Here is a 16,913-nt window from a genome sequence, read left to right as displayed (position 1 = left end):
CAGGGTTAATGAGTAGGCAGATACTTTTATTCAGAGAACAGAGAAACAGACAAGGTCAGATTAGGTAACTTTTCTTGGTTTACAAAGTGAACTATAGGTGACTCAATTTGAAGATCTTAGAGCAGCACCTCTTACATGGGTGTGTGCTAGCTGGACTAGGTGATGCCTCAGCCCAAGTGAGTCCACAGCCAGCCCAGAAAAGGCATCCAGGTTTGGGGCATCTGTGACAGCAGGTGGCCTCCTGTGTCTTAGGATTGGCTGCTTCCCCAGCACACAAAACTTGCTATAGACCTGCTGCTCAAGAAACAGTGATCATGAGGATTAGTAAACGGGAAACCTACATAAAGGGCCCCAATAATATGGACAATCAGGTCCCTGGCCGATATTTAAGCCCATACAAATGCCCAGGGAGGGGTAGGGGTGCTGATGGCCCGTGCCTGAAAGGGGTGGGGGCTGTTGGCACAAGGATGAGAATCTCTGTGAAATGAAAAGCACTGCTGCCCACCCATCTGCCCTCTGCTCTTAGAATCCTGTAAAATGACCATGCTGCTTCCTTGGGTGACCCACTCCAGGAGTCTGGCAGGAAAGCCAGGCTTTTCTGTTCAGTCCACTTCAGCACTTTGTTTAGACAGAGATCACTCCAATCAGTACTTTCTAATATCAACCAAGATCTGATCAACAAGCCTATGACCACAGTGACCAACCAGCCATTTAAAAAGATAAAAACCACTCTGGATGATGATTCCATAAAAATAAAGGGACATGTATGTCTTTTTAATTAGGCAGAAAGGTAATAGCAATTTTAAACAAAGTTTTTAAGTACACAAACATACTCCCCCGCACGCGAGGTGGATGAAGACATCCAAATGGCAACCTGCATTTTAAGTAAAGGCAGCAATTTGTCCAAGCATAGATACTGTATACATTCACGTGAGGTTAAAAGAGTGGCCAGAAATATAAAGTGGGGAACCTCAAGCTTCATAAGACCTGCTATGGGAGGCTGCTCCAATAAGAAGTGCACATGCCCAGCACTTGGACCTAACACGTCTACACCTTAATGTACTCAGCCCATTTGTGGCTACAGGTAAGACAGGAGTGGAGTTCAGGTCACCCTTGGACTTGTCTCCCTGTAAGCAAAGTGCTACCGGCTGTGAAGCTGCTCAGCATGCCCTTCTTAACTCAATGTGGGCACAGATTCCAATTCTGAGACTTCTGGAGCCTTGGCAGCTCACGGTGGGCCCATCCCACCTGTAACTGCCAGGATAGTCAATAAAGCCAGGACTAGGTATCAGCCGGGAAGACTTACAAAAAAGGTTGATACTTAAGACCACTCTACAACTTTAAAAAAATAACCCAAACAAACTTAAAAACTAGCATTAGCAGCAAGTTGAAAAAAAAAAAAAATAGAATACTTTTCTGAGGTTTACTTGACACCCAGAAAGTTTTCATCCCTCTCAAGTGCTGGGGGTGGAACCCTGGGCCTTATGTCATTAGGCAAGCACTGTGCCACTTTCATACCCATAGCCCACCAAAAAAAACTTTTGTAAAGAAGAGGAAGCTGCTTTATGAAGCACTCTGAACTTTAAAACAAGTCTAAACTGGAAGAGGAAGTTCCTTTGTGTTACGACTCTTCCTGGCATGGGGGATCAAACTCAGGACCTTGAGTTTACCAGACAGGCACAGCACCACTGGGCTAAATCCCCAGCCTTGTGTTGACTTTCAAGCTCTAGCTTCATTTCTTTGGAGTGAAGTAAAAATCTTGAGATCTAAAAATCAAGATTAGCTGCCTGTGAGTTCAGAGTTCAAGCCCTCCCCTGGGCTGACCTCAAGGCCAGAGCCATGTATGGTTTCTCAGCAGCTGCTCTAACAGGCTCGTCTGTATCATCCTGGATGGCCTAAAACTCATAATCCTCCAGCCTCAGTGAAGGACCACAGGCACACAACACGCCAGGCCACTAGGACAGTTGAGGAGGCTGTGAGGTGCTCCCACCAAACACCCCACTTCCTCAGAGGGCACAGATTAGGTAATCAGCACACTGTGTTACTAATGTTACTGGTACTAAAACTGAAATCTGCCTCCTCCTCCCCCGACTGAGTTCAGATTAGGGTTGGCGGGGGTGGTGGTGTGGGGGGAGCCAAGCACAAATTTGAGGCCATGAAGAAATCAGGAAATGCCTGGGTCAGAATCCAGGCTACAGTCATATAGATGCACACTCAAGAATTAAAAAAAAAAAAAAAAAAGAAAGAAAAAAGAAACAATTCCAACCTTATAAGTTCCATTTTAAAATCCTTCAATATTCTTAAGAATATTGCTGATTATTTGTTGCTGGCAAGTACAATCCTGAGTTGTATAAAAGGGCACAATCCACCCGTATATGCCTCCCCTCACAAACAAAGCCATCAAAATGATCCTTTTAGGGCATTTGAGAAGGATGGATGCTTTCAAAAAGAGAAGCATGATAAATAGAAACAGCAGACTTGGAGAATGGGAAGAAAATACATTATTCAAGTGCATGTCAGTCCAACACACTTCAATAGGTGGTCAGATTTTTCAAATGTGCAAAAAACACTTTCCAATTTGATCAACAGCAAGACTGGACGAAGCTGCTATCATCACTGGTAGGAAACACTCTCCATTTTTTCTGAAATGCACCAAGGCGAAACTCAAGAGGGCCAGAGTAAGCTGCAAGCCCTTGCTCACTGCAGGAGACACGCGGGTGCCCCTCCTCTGCCCACCACTGACACACAGACCGCCGGCACCACACGTGGTGGTGATGCTGCAGCTGGCTCGGAGACACTTTTCCACAACGATGGCAAGTTCTTCACTTTCATGCTTTATTGAAAGTAGAGTATGAGTCAAAGACAGGTACGGGTAAGCAGATTATGTCTCTAAAGAATCACTTTTAGTTCTGAAAAGAATGTTTGCTGTCCCATCTACTGGGATACAAATCCTTTATGGTCCTGTGCATCTGGTATGAAACTCAAGCAAGGAAATATAACAGCTTTATTCCTTTCCATGACTATAAATCTCATATGTAAACATGATTTAATGTTACTGCTACTAGTTCAATTTTTACTTGCTCCCTTTTCCCCACTACTCCCCTTATATATAAAATTTGAAACATTTCCTTCAAGTTTGATGTCCATCAGTGCAATCTGCTTTATTTGACATAAGGCATTTGGGACGGTCACTTTTGAATGGATTTTTGCCTTTTGGAAGAGTCATGTAATGGTTTAATTCTTAAATCCATCTTTTCTTTAATGCCCTAACATGCCAAAATCCTCCTCCCCTCCGGTGATTTTCTTATCCTCCTCCCCTCTGGTGATTTTCTTATCCTCCTCCCCTCTGGTGATTTTCTTAGCAGTCAGCAGTGTTCAAAGATTAATGTCCAAGTAGACCAGTACCTGAGAAAAGAAACACACGTGGAGGTACAGTTGTGAACTATACAATACGAGCTCATGTATTTCATCTGCCAAGACGCATCACCAATGGGGAATATTCAATTTAATACTGAACACAGCAGCCCCTTGGCTGCTGGAGGCTAACAAAAAACTTGGCGGACTCCAGGTCAAGTCACATTTCTGCAGAAAGCCATTTGCTTCCCTCCTATGTTTGTCTCCAAACAAGGTGATCACATTGTGTTCTTCTGGGGGCCATTTTTCATAGACATTGCTTGCTTTGCTTTGATCGTGTATCAGGGGTTCTTTTGTTGCGGTAACACATAGATAATATAGCCATGCTGAGAAGACTGTTCAGGCCATTAGTATTGTCACTTATTTGCTTTTGGCAAAGAATCCCTGACATTTTACTCATTTCCTTGGTAAAATCGCTCCCTGCCATGGACCCCTGAGTGGCCCACAAAAGAATCAACATGGGCAAGTTAAATCTGCAAAGGTCAAACATCTCTACCTGAAGGATCAATGGGCATTATTGGTATATACATCAATAGTGGCCCAAGATGCAAGACAAGGATCTACCACCATGTATGTGTTCAGCTGAAGTAATGACCCAAACCCCTGCATTCTAAGTAGATTAAGTAAACCTTTTCACTAGACCTGGCATAATTCAGTTCATTCTTCTACCACTACATCTTATCAGTTATGCAAACTTTGTTTTTTTTTTTTGAGAGAGGGTATCACTGTGTAGTCCAGTCTGATCTGAAACTCACAGCCATCCTGTTCTCAAGTCTTGAGTGCTGGGATTACAGGCATGTGTCACCAACCAAGCCCAGCAACACAAACACGGTCTGTTCTAAGAGGGACTGAAAGGAGAAACTCGAAAAAGGCTAAGTATAAATCTTGAAACGCCAGTAGCCAAGTTCCCAACCTCCTAAGAAATGAAAAAGCGTAAGTTAAATGGACATTTGGCAGGAGAGTTCTAACACATGGGCTGCATATGAGGCCTGAGTGCTGCAAATGATAATGAACGAGCTTGAATAAATTATGCCTCTAGCTAAAATTAATTCCTGCCATGAGGCTGCGATTGGATTAAATTTTAAAATCAAATTATAGCCTTCACTTTAATAGAAAATTACAGTATGATCCTGACATTCATGAACAAAACATGACAAATGGAACTTACCTTTAAACCCTTCTTCTGGCATACAAACTAGAAAAAGAAAAAAAAAAGAATCCCAAATTGAAAAGACTGACACATTAGACATAATAAGATCTCAAGGCCTTAAGATGAAAAGTTTAAAATAACTTGACTGTCTTAGTCACCTGTAATGATTACTTCTGAACTTATGGGTGGCATCAATCAGATGATCTTTCTGTGCTTATTTTTAATCCAAACATATATGTATCATCTTAAAGTCAACTACTGATGGAATGAGATGTGTCAAAAGGGCCACATTTTGCACGATTCTGGGAGTGGCCCTTGAGAAAATGACATGACTGAGTCCTTGGGAGCTGTGTCTCTTCCCCTACTCATTTTTTTGTTTTTTGGTTGTATCAGGGATCGAACTCTGGACCTTGTGCTTACAGACAGGCACAGTGCCACTGAGCTATAAATCCCTGGCCCTGCTCCTCTCATTTTCTGTAAGAAGCTACTGTTGCCTTTTTCTTCCAAAGTGTTGTTTTTTTATTTTGTCGTTTTGTTTTTGACAACGGTTTTTGGGGAGAATGCATTTAAAAAGTGGTGGACAGGCTTGTCTTTTTTTTAAAGGCAAGGTCTCACTATGTAAAATTCAAGCTGGCCTCGAACTCATGGCAACCCTCCTGAGGCAGCCTCCTGAATGCTGTGATTACAGGCATGCATCACGCCAGGCCACATCCACTGTTGATTTTGTTGCTTTTTGATACTGGGGATTGAACTAAGGACCTTGCACTTGCAAGGGCAGCAGCCTCACTTCACTGTTGACTCTTCTAGCAGCTCCTTCTGGTATTTAGCCTATTTCTTTTTTTTTTGTTTGTTTGGTACCAGGGACTGAACTCGGGACCTGAAGCTTTTGAGGCAGGCGGTGGCACCACTGAGCTAAATTCCCAGCCTTTATGTTGCTATTTCATAATTTTACATATTTGACAACTTCCTCAACCAAGATCCAAGATTCAGCTCCTTCATTACCTCCTAGGCCCTGCCCAGTTCCAGCCCTGACAGTGTGGTAGGCTGTTGCTAAGCCTCTGCCAGTTATTACTTGGCCTGCATTCACACTGCTTACAGTTGAAACCATTGGTGTGCTCTGGTTGCACGGCTGGTAGAACTGAGTGTCTCCATCTCAAGGATACACAGCACTGCTGAGGCATTTGATGTTGCTCTCATTCTCCACCAGTCCACTATTATCCTAGGAAGCCAGGCTAGACCAGGCCCTGGCTGCCTGCTGGAGAACATCTGCTCTGGATTTTCTCTTCACCCTCTTCCAGGATATCCGGTCTTAACACTGGGTCCATTGGCAGTTTCACTGTCCACTTCCTTCTGGGTTCACTCTTATGAGCATGAACTTTTTTCAACAGTTGTGAGGGTAGAACGAAACTCACGTTCTACAAGGATCTCCTGGGCAGTCTTCTTTACCAATCTTCCTTTACTCCCAGTCCTAAGAGTCTGGTTTTTATTATTAGAATCCTCACTGTTTCTCCTGATGCTGGAGACTGAGGGTACTGCTAAATTGCTATGGCTGGCCTTGAACTTGTGGTCCTCCTGCCTCGGCCTCCGAGTAGCTGGACTTACATGCACATGCTACCACATTGTGCAGGATTCTCTTATCTTTAGTTTTTCACTGTCAGATCCTTTACTTTTTATTTTCTGTTCTGTTCCTTTGTGGAGGGGATGGAAACCAGCCTGTCTGGGAACTGCAATCTGAATTAGCTTTGCATCCTGGGAACTTACTCATACTGCTAGCTAGCATTCACTGTAATTTCCTCAGGTTAACTAAATCCTATGTTTCTCTCTTGGCTCTACACTTTCCAAATTTTTGCATGTGTCTCTCCCTTCTTTTAAAAAAATTTTAAGACAGATGTATGCTTCCACCCTATCAGCATGCAGAAGCAATGTGTCCGGCTAAAAGTAAAGGCACCGTGTACTGTGGCCTCGCTATCTATGATCCCACGTCCTCCTAACAATAAATGCCCAGAGTAAGTTCATCTTTACCTTGCATGACATCATCCATTGCAGCATAATCTGCAATTGGTTCATCAGCCTAGGAAACAAACAAAAATAGTTCAGACCAACTAGAGGAGGGGAGCTGGAGAAGAGTGGGCCAGCTACTCACACTCAAGTCCGCAAAACACAGAGGAGCCCTGTCCAGTAGAGAACTCAGTTAGAGCCACAGCCAGTGATAGACATACCAGTGGATACTCAGTCAACTATGGGTCAGGCTCATCTCACAGAAAATGTGGGGGAGCAGAGGCATTATCTTCTGTCTTCTAAAGACACCTTTAGGAGTGGAAATGTCTAAATCTCTACATGGCCTGAGGTTGAAAAGGCTGATCAATTAACATGAGGTAAGGTGCTAGAGGCCACAGAGAGGTAGAAAAAGTAATGCACAGCTCTTCTCATAATACTAATTTGGTTATAAGTACACTTTTGATCTGCTTCACCATCAAACACCCACTTCAGTTTTACAGGTGAGCTTCAGTCTGGGCTTAAATTGAGGTACTGTCCACCTGCAGTGTAAACCCTTTAATGTAATGTGGAAGGGTCCTAGGAATCTAGGCAGGAGCATTAGGCTTCAGCAACTCCACAGGATGTCAACACTATTGCACAGGCTACAGTCCCAGGAAAAGTAAAGGGTAAACAAAGGGAAGAAGAGGTGAGTGGCAGGATAGTAGTGTGTGTACATTAAGGAAGGGGACATGGGTCTGCATGCTACAACCTCATTTTGAATCCAGAACTTAAGAAACAGGATTTCACAGTTAAGAAACTGAAAAACTACACTACAGTTATGCAGTCTTATTTGGCAAAGTGAGGGTTAATCTGGCCACCAAGAAGCAAAGGGGGCAAAGGAAGCAACAAGATGGTAGGAAAAGGAAGGTCAAGCTAATGAGGCCTCAGCAACTAGAGAGGGGAGCTGGATCAGACTGGGCCAGCTACTCATCACAGCTACTCTACTCAGCTTTCTAAAATATCTTCAACCTCCACTAAATCCAAAGCCTATTACCATATCATAGACAGGAAATGCACTAAATGCACTAAACCAGAATTCTGATTCTGTGATAAAACCGTGTGTCTTATGCATGTCACCCAGCTTGCCTGGCGAGCAACCCTAGATCAAAAATCTGAAACTTCTTGAGCTTTAATAAGATGTTACATGTGAAAAGTTCCACAATGACTTGATGTGGCAGATGCTATCAGAACACGGATGAATTAAAAATATCGTATAAAATACTTCCAAGCTTTGTGTATAACGTGTACATAGGGAACTCAAAAATTTATAATGACTTGATGTGGCAGATGCTATCAGAACACGGATGAATTAAAAATATCGTATAAAATACTTACTTCCAAGCTTTGTGTATAACGTGTACATAGGGAACTCAAAAATTTTGTGTTAAGACTTGGGTCCTATTCCCCAAATATTTCATTATGTATATGCAAATACTTCTAAATTTGGAAAAGTTCCAAATTCAAAACACTTCTAGTCCCAAGTATTTCTGGTAAGGCATAACCGGCACTCTTGAACCCAGAGGAAAGGAGAAGCTGCTGTCATAGAGCTACTACATCATTCACCCGGCAAGCTGGAATGGGAAAGGTTAGGGAGAAGCTGAACATAAAACCTCCCTTTATTTTATTTTATTTGGTACTGGGGATCGAACTTGGGTCCTTGTGCTTGCGAGGAAGGTGGCGGAACCACAGAGCCAAATCCCTGGCGCAACCTCCCTTTACTTTAATTGCAGTTTGGGGACTGCATCCAAGGCCTTTCACAAGGTAGGTAGGCATTCTACCACTGAGCTACATCCCCAGCCCTTTTTATTTTGAGACAATGTCTCAACAAGTCACCAAGTTGCTTAGGTTAAGCTGCAATCTGAAATCCTGCCTCAGCCTCTGAAGTATGTGGGATTATACATACGCAGAGATCACCATGCCTGCTACAACCATTACCTTTCATAAATATTATGAAACCCCTACTGTCTTCACTGAAACTTTGAGTTTGTTAATCTACGTTTTAAAGTATAACTCAGTAAATTACTCATCCACACTAATCACATACTCATTTTGGCAGTGAGGTGCAGCCTTTCAAAATAAGTTCAAGGCGTCTATGTCATTTTTTAAGGTCAGTCCTCCCAGCTAGGCAAAACAAAGTGGGTGGTTGGGGTGCAGAGAAAACATGTGAACAGAGACCAGGCTACCCACTTGGCCCAGCAAAACACCCACTGTGACTGTTCCTGGGGCCAACAGTCAACCTACAGTCTCAGAGATCCAACACCCCACCCCCTGCCTGAAGAGAAAGAAGAAACAAATCTGTATCTAGAAGAGATGTGCCCTGTCACTGAGATTCAACAAGAAGAAACGTGGCGTGAGGGCTGAGGATTTAGCTCAGTGGTTCCACCACCAGCCTTACAAGTACAAGTTCATCCCCAGTACCAAAAAAAGCGAGAGAGAGAAAAAAATTTGGCGGGAGTCTCCCAGCTGCTGAAGGTTTTCCACCATGGCCTGCCCTGTGAGAACAGGGAACAGCACCCCTACAACCATCTACCGACTCAGCACTGTGCCGAGTGATCCAAGGACTGACTGTTGGCGGGGAGCCTTCACCTTATGGTGTGGACAGTGGCTGACATTGTGTCACTGTAGCCTACTATGAAAACCAAGAGAAAGCCCCAAAGTATCTATCTTCTAAGTCTCCTGAAGCTCAGGTAGAGCTGGGACATGGGGTGTGTGTGTGCAAAGCTCACTGTGGTAGCTGACTGCACCCTGTGGAGGCCCCAGCATCCTTTAACCACTATTTCACATCATCTACACATCATTAAAATCCAGAGTTCCTGAGCTAGGGAGCTGTTACTTACCTTTAATAAAATGACAGATTCAGGTATGACGCCAAGGGTACCAAGGGTGGCACAGTCATCATTTAAAATCTTTCCATCAATTGATAAATTCTGGTCAAAAGGAGCAACTGAAAATGCATGCATGATCTGTGCAAATTTAAAACAAAACAAAAAAACAAGTGTGTACAAAAGCAATTTACTGAGACCTATACCCTATCTAAATAAATAAAGCATGGATTCTAAAAATTACAGACAAAAAGGCTTCAGAGTACAAGAGAAAGGTCTTTGCAGTCAGCCCACTTGTTACATTCCTACTGAGCCTATAATCCCTGACAGAGCCAGAACACCCTTAGGAGGTCTGGTGCAGAAGGGAAACAACTGTATACACAGATCCTTTTGTTTCTACCTTACCACCTCCCCAGGGCTGGGGGCAGAGAGCCAAAGGGAGGAGACAAAAACAGCTGGGCCTCTGGCTCGCTGCTGCTCAGCAGTCTTGGCTGTAAGGCTTGGGCACTCCACCACTCTCAGGCTCCACTTTCTTTCACAGTCAAGTTCAGCCATACCTAAATTACCCTAAATTAACCTCTTCAGACTTTTCTCCCTTTGTGTTTACTCCTTTAGCATAGGATTTAGACTGTACCTGTAATTCAGTCCTTGTGACAATCATATACTGTTTTTTTTTTTGTTTTTTTTTTTGTTTGGTACAAGGGATCAAACTCAGGTCCTTTTGCTTTAGAGGCAGGCAGTGGAACCACTGAGCTAAATCCCTGGCCATACTAACCTATTTTCTTAACTGAATCTTAACACTAGGCACCAAAATAATAATTTCTTGAGGATAAGGGACATGTCCAGCACACAGCAAAGTATTAAATATACTCTAAAGAACTGTTAAATACCTTTTTGAATTCAGAAAAAAATGTTCATGTTTATTATTTCTGGATAGTAATTACCTCTGAAGGGCAATAAAGACTTGGAGTCAAAGGCAAACACAGGTACCTTTGATGATACTGTTCTGTTTCCAAACTGCCAGGACCCATTCAGAAACATTTATTCTATTTTGCTTTATAATTCAGTGACATTCATCAGATGTGCCTTATCACATGTATCAATTACACCAACATCCATGATGCATGGGAAGACCCATTCCACCTTCCCCTGACTTTTGTTCCTCGAGTGTGGAAAGAAAATGAGTCTAGCAAATCATCTCTGAACTTAGTGTATAACGGAGCCTGCTGGTGACCAGAAAGGTGATTTTTCTAATGGCACAAAGGTAAGAAAGAACAAGGAGAAAAACTCCAGAATCTTACCCGGACTTCTCAGAGACATCAGCCTCTGATAATCAGCAAGAACTGACTGTATAGAGATCTGTGGCTAACAATGCCAGTGGCACTGGCTTCATCAATGAACTTCATAAAGCAATTAATAGGCCTGTTTCTCACATGGAAGATATACTGACAGGATAAGCTCCACCAAAACCACCCCGGCACAAAGAGTGTTAAGCAGAAGCATTCAGGCCTAGGCCAGCAAATGGGAGCCTCAAAGACACTAGCAGAGCTGCAGGAGGTATGTGATGCTAACAGATTGAGGGGACTGTCACAGCCACCTGAATGAGCACACTTTGTCTCCCCAAATGCTCACTCTTTAGAGCCTCAAGAGACTGGACAAACACCAAAGACAGCAGCTCTAGCTAGATCTGAGCAACATGGGCAGAGGGACTGGCATTCACGCTTTGCACTGAACACCAATGAAGCATTTATTAAGAGGTGACCGTGTGTCAAGTACTGGACTAAATGCTGGAATTATAAACCTGAACAACGCCATCCTGCGAGGGTTCACAAGAGGGACGGCCAAAAGTCATGGAGATGGTGGCACAGGTGTACACAGAGAAAAGGATAGTCATTTCTACAACAGGGGCCAAGAGAGCGTCACAGAAGAGGCTCCATGACCGATGAGCCAGGGCTTGCAGGTACAGAGGTGACTGAGTCCAGGCATGTAGGGGCCATGGTACAGTAATTCACAAACTGTAAGAGATTCAGTGTGGTGAACATGAATGATACAGGGCTGCTCCAGGAGCATTACTGGTACAGGTACAGCATTACTGATCTACATGGTGGAACCCAAGCAATACAAACTCCTCCATGCCGTTAGCATAACAGCTCTGCCTGCTGGCTACGGCAGGTAGGGCTGAACCAAGGAAGAGAATTAAATCTCGGAGCCAAAAGGGCCCCTTCCTAAACCAAGCAACAGAACCACCAACTGCAGATTTATCTTTTGGCAAGTAATAATGTAATTTAGAGCTGGCCTTAATAAAATTATGCAATTAAACACTGCATTTTTGGAGAAAAGGAATAAATGGGTTACACTTCATTTACTTTATGCCATCATAGATTTGGTGGATTAATTATATAAACCAAGTTTCTTATGGCTTCCAGCAATTTCATGTATGTCCAGAATCTAGCACTTATGGTTTTCCAAAGACTGTCATCCTATTAACTTCGAAATATAGTAGCCCAAAGGAAAGGGTCCAGCTATTAAGGAAAAACAATCACACCCTTTTCAAACAGCTGCCTCCTCCAGGGATCACGCGCATGCCCAGCACAAACCCCCATGGTATACAGGCTGCCAGGCAAAAGGGTCAGATCTGAGTGAAGCTTTAAAAGCTGCACCACTGAGCAGCAAGGGGAAAATTACATTCCACTGTCCTTTCTTTCATCCAGTTTGATTCACAGTGGTCCTGGCAGCGAGAGTGGGAGATGAGATGACAGATAATGCAAAGGAAGAACCAAGAAAAGCACATCTGGGGGTTTCTTTCTGCTGAACAGCTGCTGCCTTCTAGCATCTCATCCATGCAGGTAACATGCTCCCAGATGGAGAGGCTTTTCTTTTGGCTTCATTTATCCATCCAAAATAGTAGTCCATAATAAAAGCAGTGCAGGCTTTTTAAATGTCCTCTCCACAGGGGCTGTTTTTGTAATTTAAAGGTTTTGAATGTTGGAGGTTTACCGCTGACAGGCAAGAAAGCCACTGGTGGAAACAAGCCTTCTTAGATGTAACGGGTACAATAACAGAGGAAAGATTGTGCCAATACGTTTTATTTTCAGAGCTGCGGGTTCAACCAAGGGAAATACTGTTCTCAGGACAATCTGGAACACATAACACCCTCAAAGGAAGCCTGTATTTTTGCCTCAATTACAATGATAAATATCACCAAAAAGAAAAATACATAAGTAGTAACCATGGCACGGAAAAGTGGCAGAGAGAATTTGGTCAACTTTTTGGATACTGTGACCTGATTTTTAAAATGGGCATATTGGGGCCAGGGATTTAGCTCAGTGGTTCTGCTGCTCCCTCCCAAGCTCAAGTTTCTGGGTTTGATCCCTGCTAAAATAAACAAACAAATAAAATGGACATATCGAATCATCAGCTCCTTTACCCTAAGATTTGAGATATGCCAATGAGATGCGCAGTTACAGTGCTTTAGGGCTGATACCAAGATGTGAAAATATATAATAAAGCATTTCCATGTCCGCATTATGACCAACCATGAAATTGATTTGTATGATATGCAGGATGGATCAAAATCGAATCTACCTTAGCAATTTGGAAATATCTCACATCATAAAGAATGCTAAAGGTGGGGCTAGGGATTTAGCTCAGTGGTGCCACCAACTGCCTTACAAGTACATGGTCCTAAATTCAATCGGGGTCCTCCCCAACCTGACAAAAAAAAAGATAAAGATAACCTAAAATGTTATCAAATGGGCTTATCTGCCACCAAAAACACTCTAGCTCATATGAGTAAATAGGCTTTCAGGGGTCTGGTTTTTTTTTTTTTTTTTTGATTCCTTAAATTTCACAGCAGATCTTGGTAACAGGTTCAAATTTTAGGTGGACAAAGAAAAATATACAGCACCACAGAGACCAATTATCCTCGAACAACCTTGACATGTGACAAATTAAATGGTTCTCAATGTTTCTCATTATTGAAAAGCTACTCAGAAGATGCCCATGGGTTTCAGTATCCAAAAAGCACTTTGATCTTCACAGAAACGCTCCTATTTTGAAACCAAAGTCTTTCAAAATAAAGTTATTTTAATTTGGGGGCCTTGAGAGTATGATTCTAAAATCAAAAGAACCATCTCTCAATAGCGTGACATTATGTGCACATAGTTGTTTAAAAGGTCATGCTGGGAGAAAACAGATACATAAATACAGGCAGAAAGCCGGACTCATACAGCCTCTCTGAGGTCCAGAGCATATGTGAAAAAATGTTAGCTTTTCCTCACCTGAATTTTCAATTCTTTTAATGTTTGATTAGCAGAAACGAGAAGTGCTTTCTCACCGCGAACTTTTCTATGTCGCATACTCCGGCGAATGACTTGTTTTTGATAGGCTATGTAATTTTGATGGGTTATCTTCTGCCGCTTTGTTCCTCCATTGCTCTACAATAAAGATGTGAAACAAAGAAATTTCTGAAATTACCCACAATGTGACCCCTGCAGTAACCTTTCATCATTCACCGTAAATAACAAAATCCTAGAGTTTCTAACTGAACAAAAGCAAAGGATGTGCAACCTTAGATAGTTGTTACATCAAACATTTGTAAGCAAAATAAGATAAGCCCAACTCTGTGAGGCTGAAGCAGAAGAATCCTAAATTTGAGGCCAGGATGGACCTGTCTCCAAATGAAATGGGTTAGGGATGTAGCTCAGAGGTAGAGTATCTGCCTAGCATGCACATGGCCCTGGGTTCAACTACCATTACCAAAAAAAGGAGAAAGGAAAACAGCTTGTGACATTCAATCCAAAGACAATAAATTAAAATTTTATAATTACTAAACTTACTTAATGAGTAATCTGAATTCTAATCTGTTTAAATATTTTTTTCTATTTGAGAATCACAAGAGAACTGCCGAGTTTGTTTTTACACAAGGTTTGGCTGTGTGTTCCAGGATGGCCTTGAAGAGGCCAGTCTGGACTCTATATAGTGAGTTCAAGGCCAGTTTGAACTATGTAATGAGTCCCTGTCTCAAAAAGGGAGGAAGGGGGAGGGAATTTAGCCTGTGCTTCCAACGCCTGCCTCGCAAGTGCAAGGTCCCAAGTTCGATCCCCCGCACAAAAAACAAAAAATAGGGCCTCATCACAGTAGTGAAATATACACTTTCACCAAATAAGTACTACTGCAAAAAATGTTAGAACTGAATGTGATCAAACACTTAGACCCAACCTCCAAGTTTTAGAAACTGGAATATTAAAGCGCTGGCAAGAGAGTTAGTAGAAGAAATGAAACTATTCTCCAAGTAAACATTAAGGAGGGATAGATTAGGGGCCCAAGTCCTTCTATAACATCTTGTGAGAGGTTGACAAGAAGTCACGACTCTTCTTTTAACCAGGACATAGATTGAAAGCAGGATTTGAGAAAATAAAGTCTTCGCTGCATTAATTACATCTGGATGAAGTAACCCTGAGGCCTCCCTCTGGTCCCCATACTTGTCACTGAGTGTCAGTGTGATGAGCAGAGTGGCTCAGTCACCGTGGACACACATGCCCCAAGCTCATTAGCAGCAGAGCTCCGCGGGTTTTACACAAAAGCACACTGGGTTTGGGAGCTGTTCCTTTGCATGGCTCAGCCCGAGTTTACATAGTTGTGAGGCTGATTCACAAGAAAATGTTGAGGTTTTTTTTTTTTTTAAAGAAAAGGTCAAGCTGAACCTACATTCTGCAATAGGGAATAAAGGGGAAAAACATCTAGAGAGATATGATCTTATTTTAGGAGTATAAAAGACAACAAAAGAACAAAGCCATGAACATCAAGTAAGATAATTTTTAAAAGGCGGGATTCTAAATGGGTCTAAAGGCTTTTCCAGGAATTATTCTCCACTAAACCAACAGAGTTTAAATTCAACTTAACTGATAAAAACCAGCCCACTGGTTTTAGAGGGATTCCAATTACCTAAGTGATATTGAATACTGAGTGTATTATTAACCTAAATTTTAGATAGCATCAAAAGAACTGGGTTCATCTAGCTTAGAAGAGGGAGAGGGATTTGTTCAACTCCATTAAGGACAAGCAGAAAGGCATCGTTTTGTATTACAGGGAATTAAAACAGCAATTACAGAAGCTGACTATGTTCTGAAAACTGCCATATTACAAAGAAAAGGGTGAGAAAAAGATAACATTCTGAAGAGGCATGGCCCTCTTCAAGGACTGTCTACTCTGCTAAACAAAGAAGGTTAGACTTGAGATGTTTTTGTGAACCAAAAATATTTAAAACATCCTAGAGTATTATAACATCCAAATAAGGACAGGGTAGACAGCGCAAAATTATAAAGTATAAAATATAATCGCAGCATAAAAAGCAACATCCCCCCAAATTCTCTATCATATTTATAAATGTGAAATCTGTTATCCACAACTGAACAGAGTAATTCCACATCCACTTTAAAAAACATGGCTGTGGTAATGGCCACAACGAATAAAACCAAATATTCAAAACAATTACTCTTTCAAAATGTTTTTGAGGGTATTAGGTAGGGGGAATTCTGGGGATTGAATCCAGGGCTGCAGACATACTAAGCACACACTCTACCGCTAAGTGGCATCCAGCCCCTGTACGGTGTAACAGCTCCTTTTGGCGGGTGGGGAGGTGGGGTTTCAGACATGGTCTCACTATGTAGCCCAGGCTGGCCTGGAACTCCAAGTAATCCTCTTGCCTACTAAGTGCTGGAATTACAGGTGTGCACCACCATGCCAATTTATTTTCTCAACAACTCTGAAAACTGAAAAGCAGAACTTGAAATAAACTAGAGACAGCATATGCTTCGAGATTAACTAACCAAGTTTTAACAGAGAATGGAGAATTAATAATAATTAGCAATAAAAGAGGAAAAAGGTGAGATGCACAGCTGATTTTTTTGTACAGGGGATGGAACTCAGGACCTAGTGCCTGCGAGGCAGGCATGGTACCACTGAGCAAAAAATCTCTGGCCAAAAGAATTTAAAACACAATCAGGCGTGGTGGTGCACAACTGTAATTCCAGCACTGTGCAAGAAGAGGCAGAAGGACTAGTCCAAACTGGGCTACCTAGTGAGTTCACGGCCAGCCTTAACTATATAGTTAAAAAAAAAAAAAAAAAAAAAAAAAAAAAGAAGCATGCTATCAAGTGACAGTAATTAAGTCAATTTGGCACTGAGAGCCAAGATGAGAATGTTATTTTCGTCAAGATGGGTATGTAATCCTGCGAGCGAGCGACTACGTACATATATGTAGTCTTATAATAGCAACTAAAAAAATGCAAATAACCTTCTTTGAAATATGGCTTGTAGAGATGGAGAGATAAAAATAAAACAAGCCAGGTGTGGTGGCACAACCCTGTAATCCCAGCACTCAGGAGGTTGAGGCAGGAGGATCTCTGTGAGTTCGACCAGCCTGGGCTACACAGTGAGTTCCAGGGCAGTCTGAACTACATAGTGAGACCCTGTCTCAACAAACAAAA

General features: G+C 42.3%; 1 protein-coding gene across 2 annotated transcripts in view; it reads right to left on the bottom strand.

Annotated features, from left to right (window-relative positions):
* Positions 1-742: 742 nt before the first annotated feature.
* The window catches only part of Usp48 (ubiquitin specific peptidase 48), a 77,310-nt gene continuing 61,139 nt past the window's right edge, over positions 743-16,913 (bottom strand). For both annotated transcript variants that reach the window (XM_010626014.1, XM_010626015.1), the window contains exons 23-27: positions 13,704-13,859; positions 9,439-9,564; positions 6,587-6,635; positions 4,583-4,609; positions 743-3,405 (exon numbers count right to left, since the gene is read on the bottom strand). In XM_010626014.1, the coding sequence (XP_010624316.1) occupies positions 3,383-3,405; positions 4,583-4,609; positions 6,587-6,635; positions 9,439-9,564; positions 13,704-13,859 (381 nt within the window). In that variant the 3' untranslated portion in view covers positions 743-3,382. The remainder of the gene's footprint in view (positions 3,406-4,582; positions 4,610-6,586; positions 6,636-9,438; positions 9,565-13,703; positions 13,860-16,913) is intronic.

The sequence above is a fragment of the Fukomys damarensis genome, unplaced genomic scaffold (genome assembly GCF_012274545.1).
Source record: "Fukomys damarensis isolate Sample0158 unplaced genomic scaffold, DMR_v1.0_HiC HiC_scaffold_23, whole genome shotgun sequence".
Classification (NCBI taxonomy): domain Eukaryota; kingdom Metazoa; phylum Chordata; class Mammalia; order Rodentia; family Bathyergidae; genus Fukomys; species Fukomys damarensis.
The sequence above is the reverse complement of the archived record's forward strand: the minus strand, read 5'-3'. Positions and strand labels throughout refer to the sequence as shown.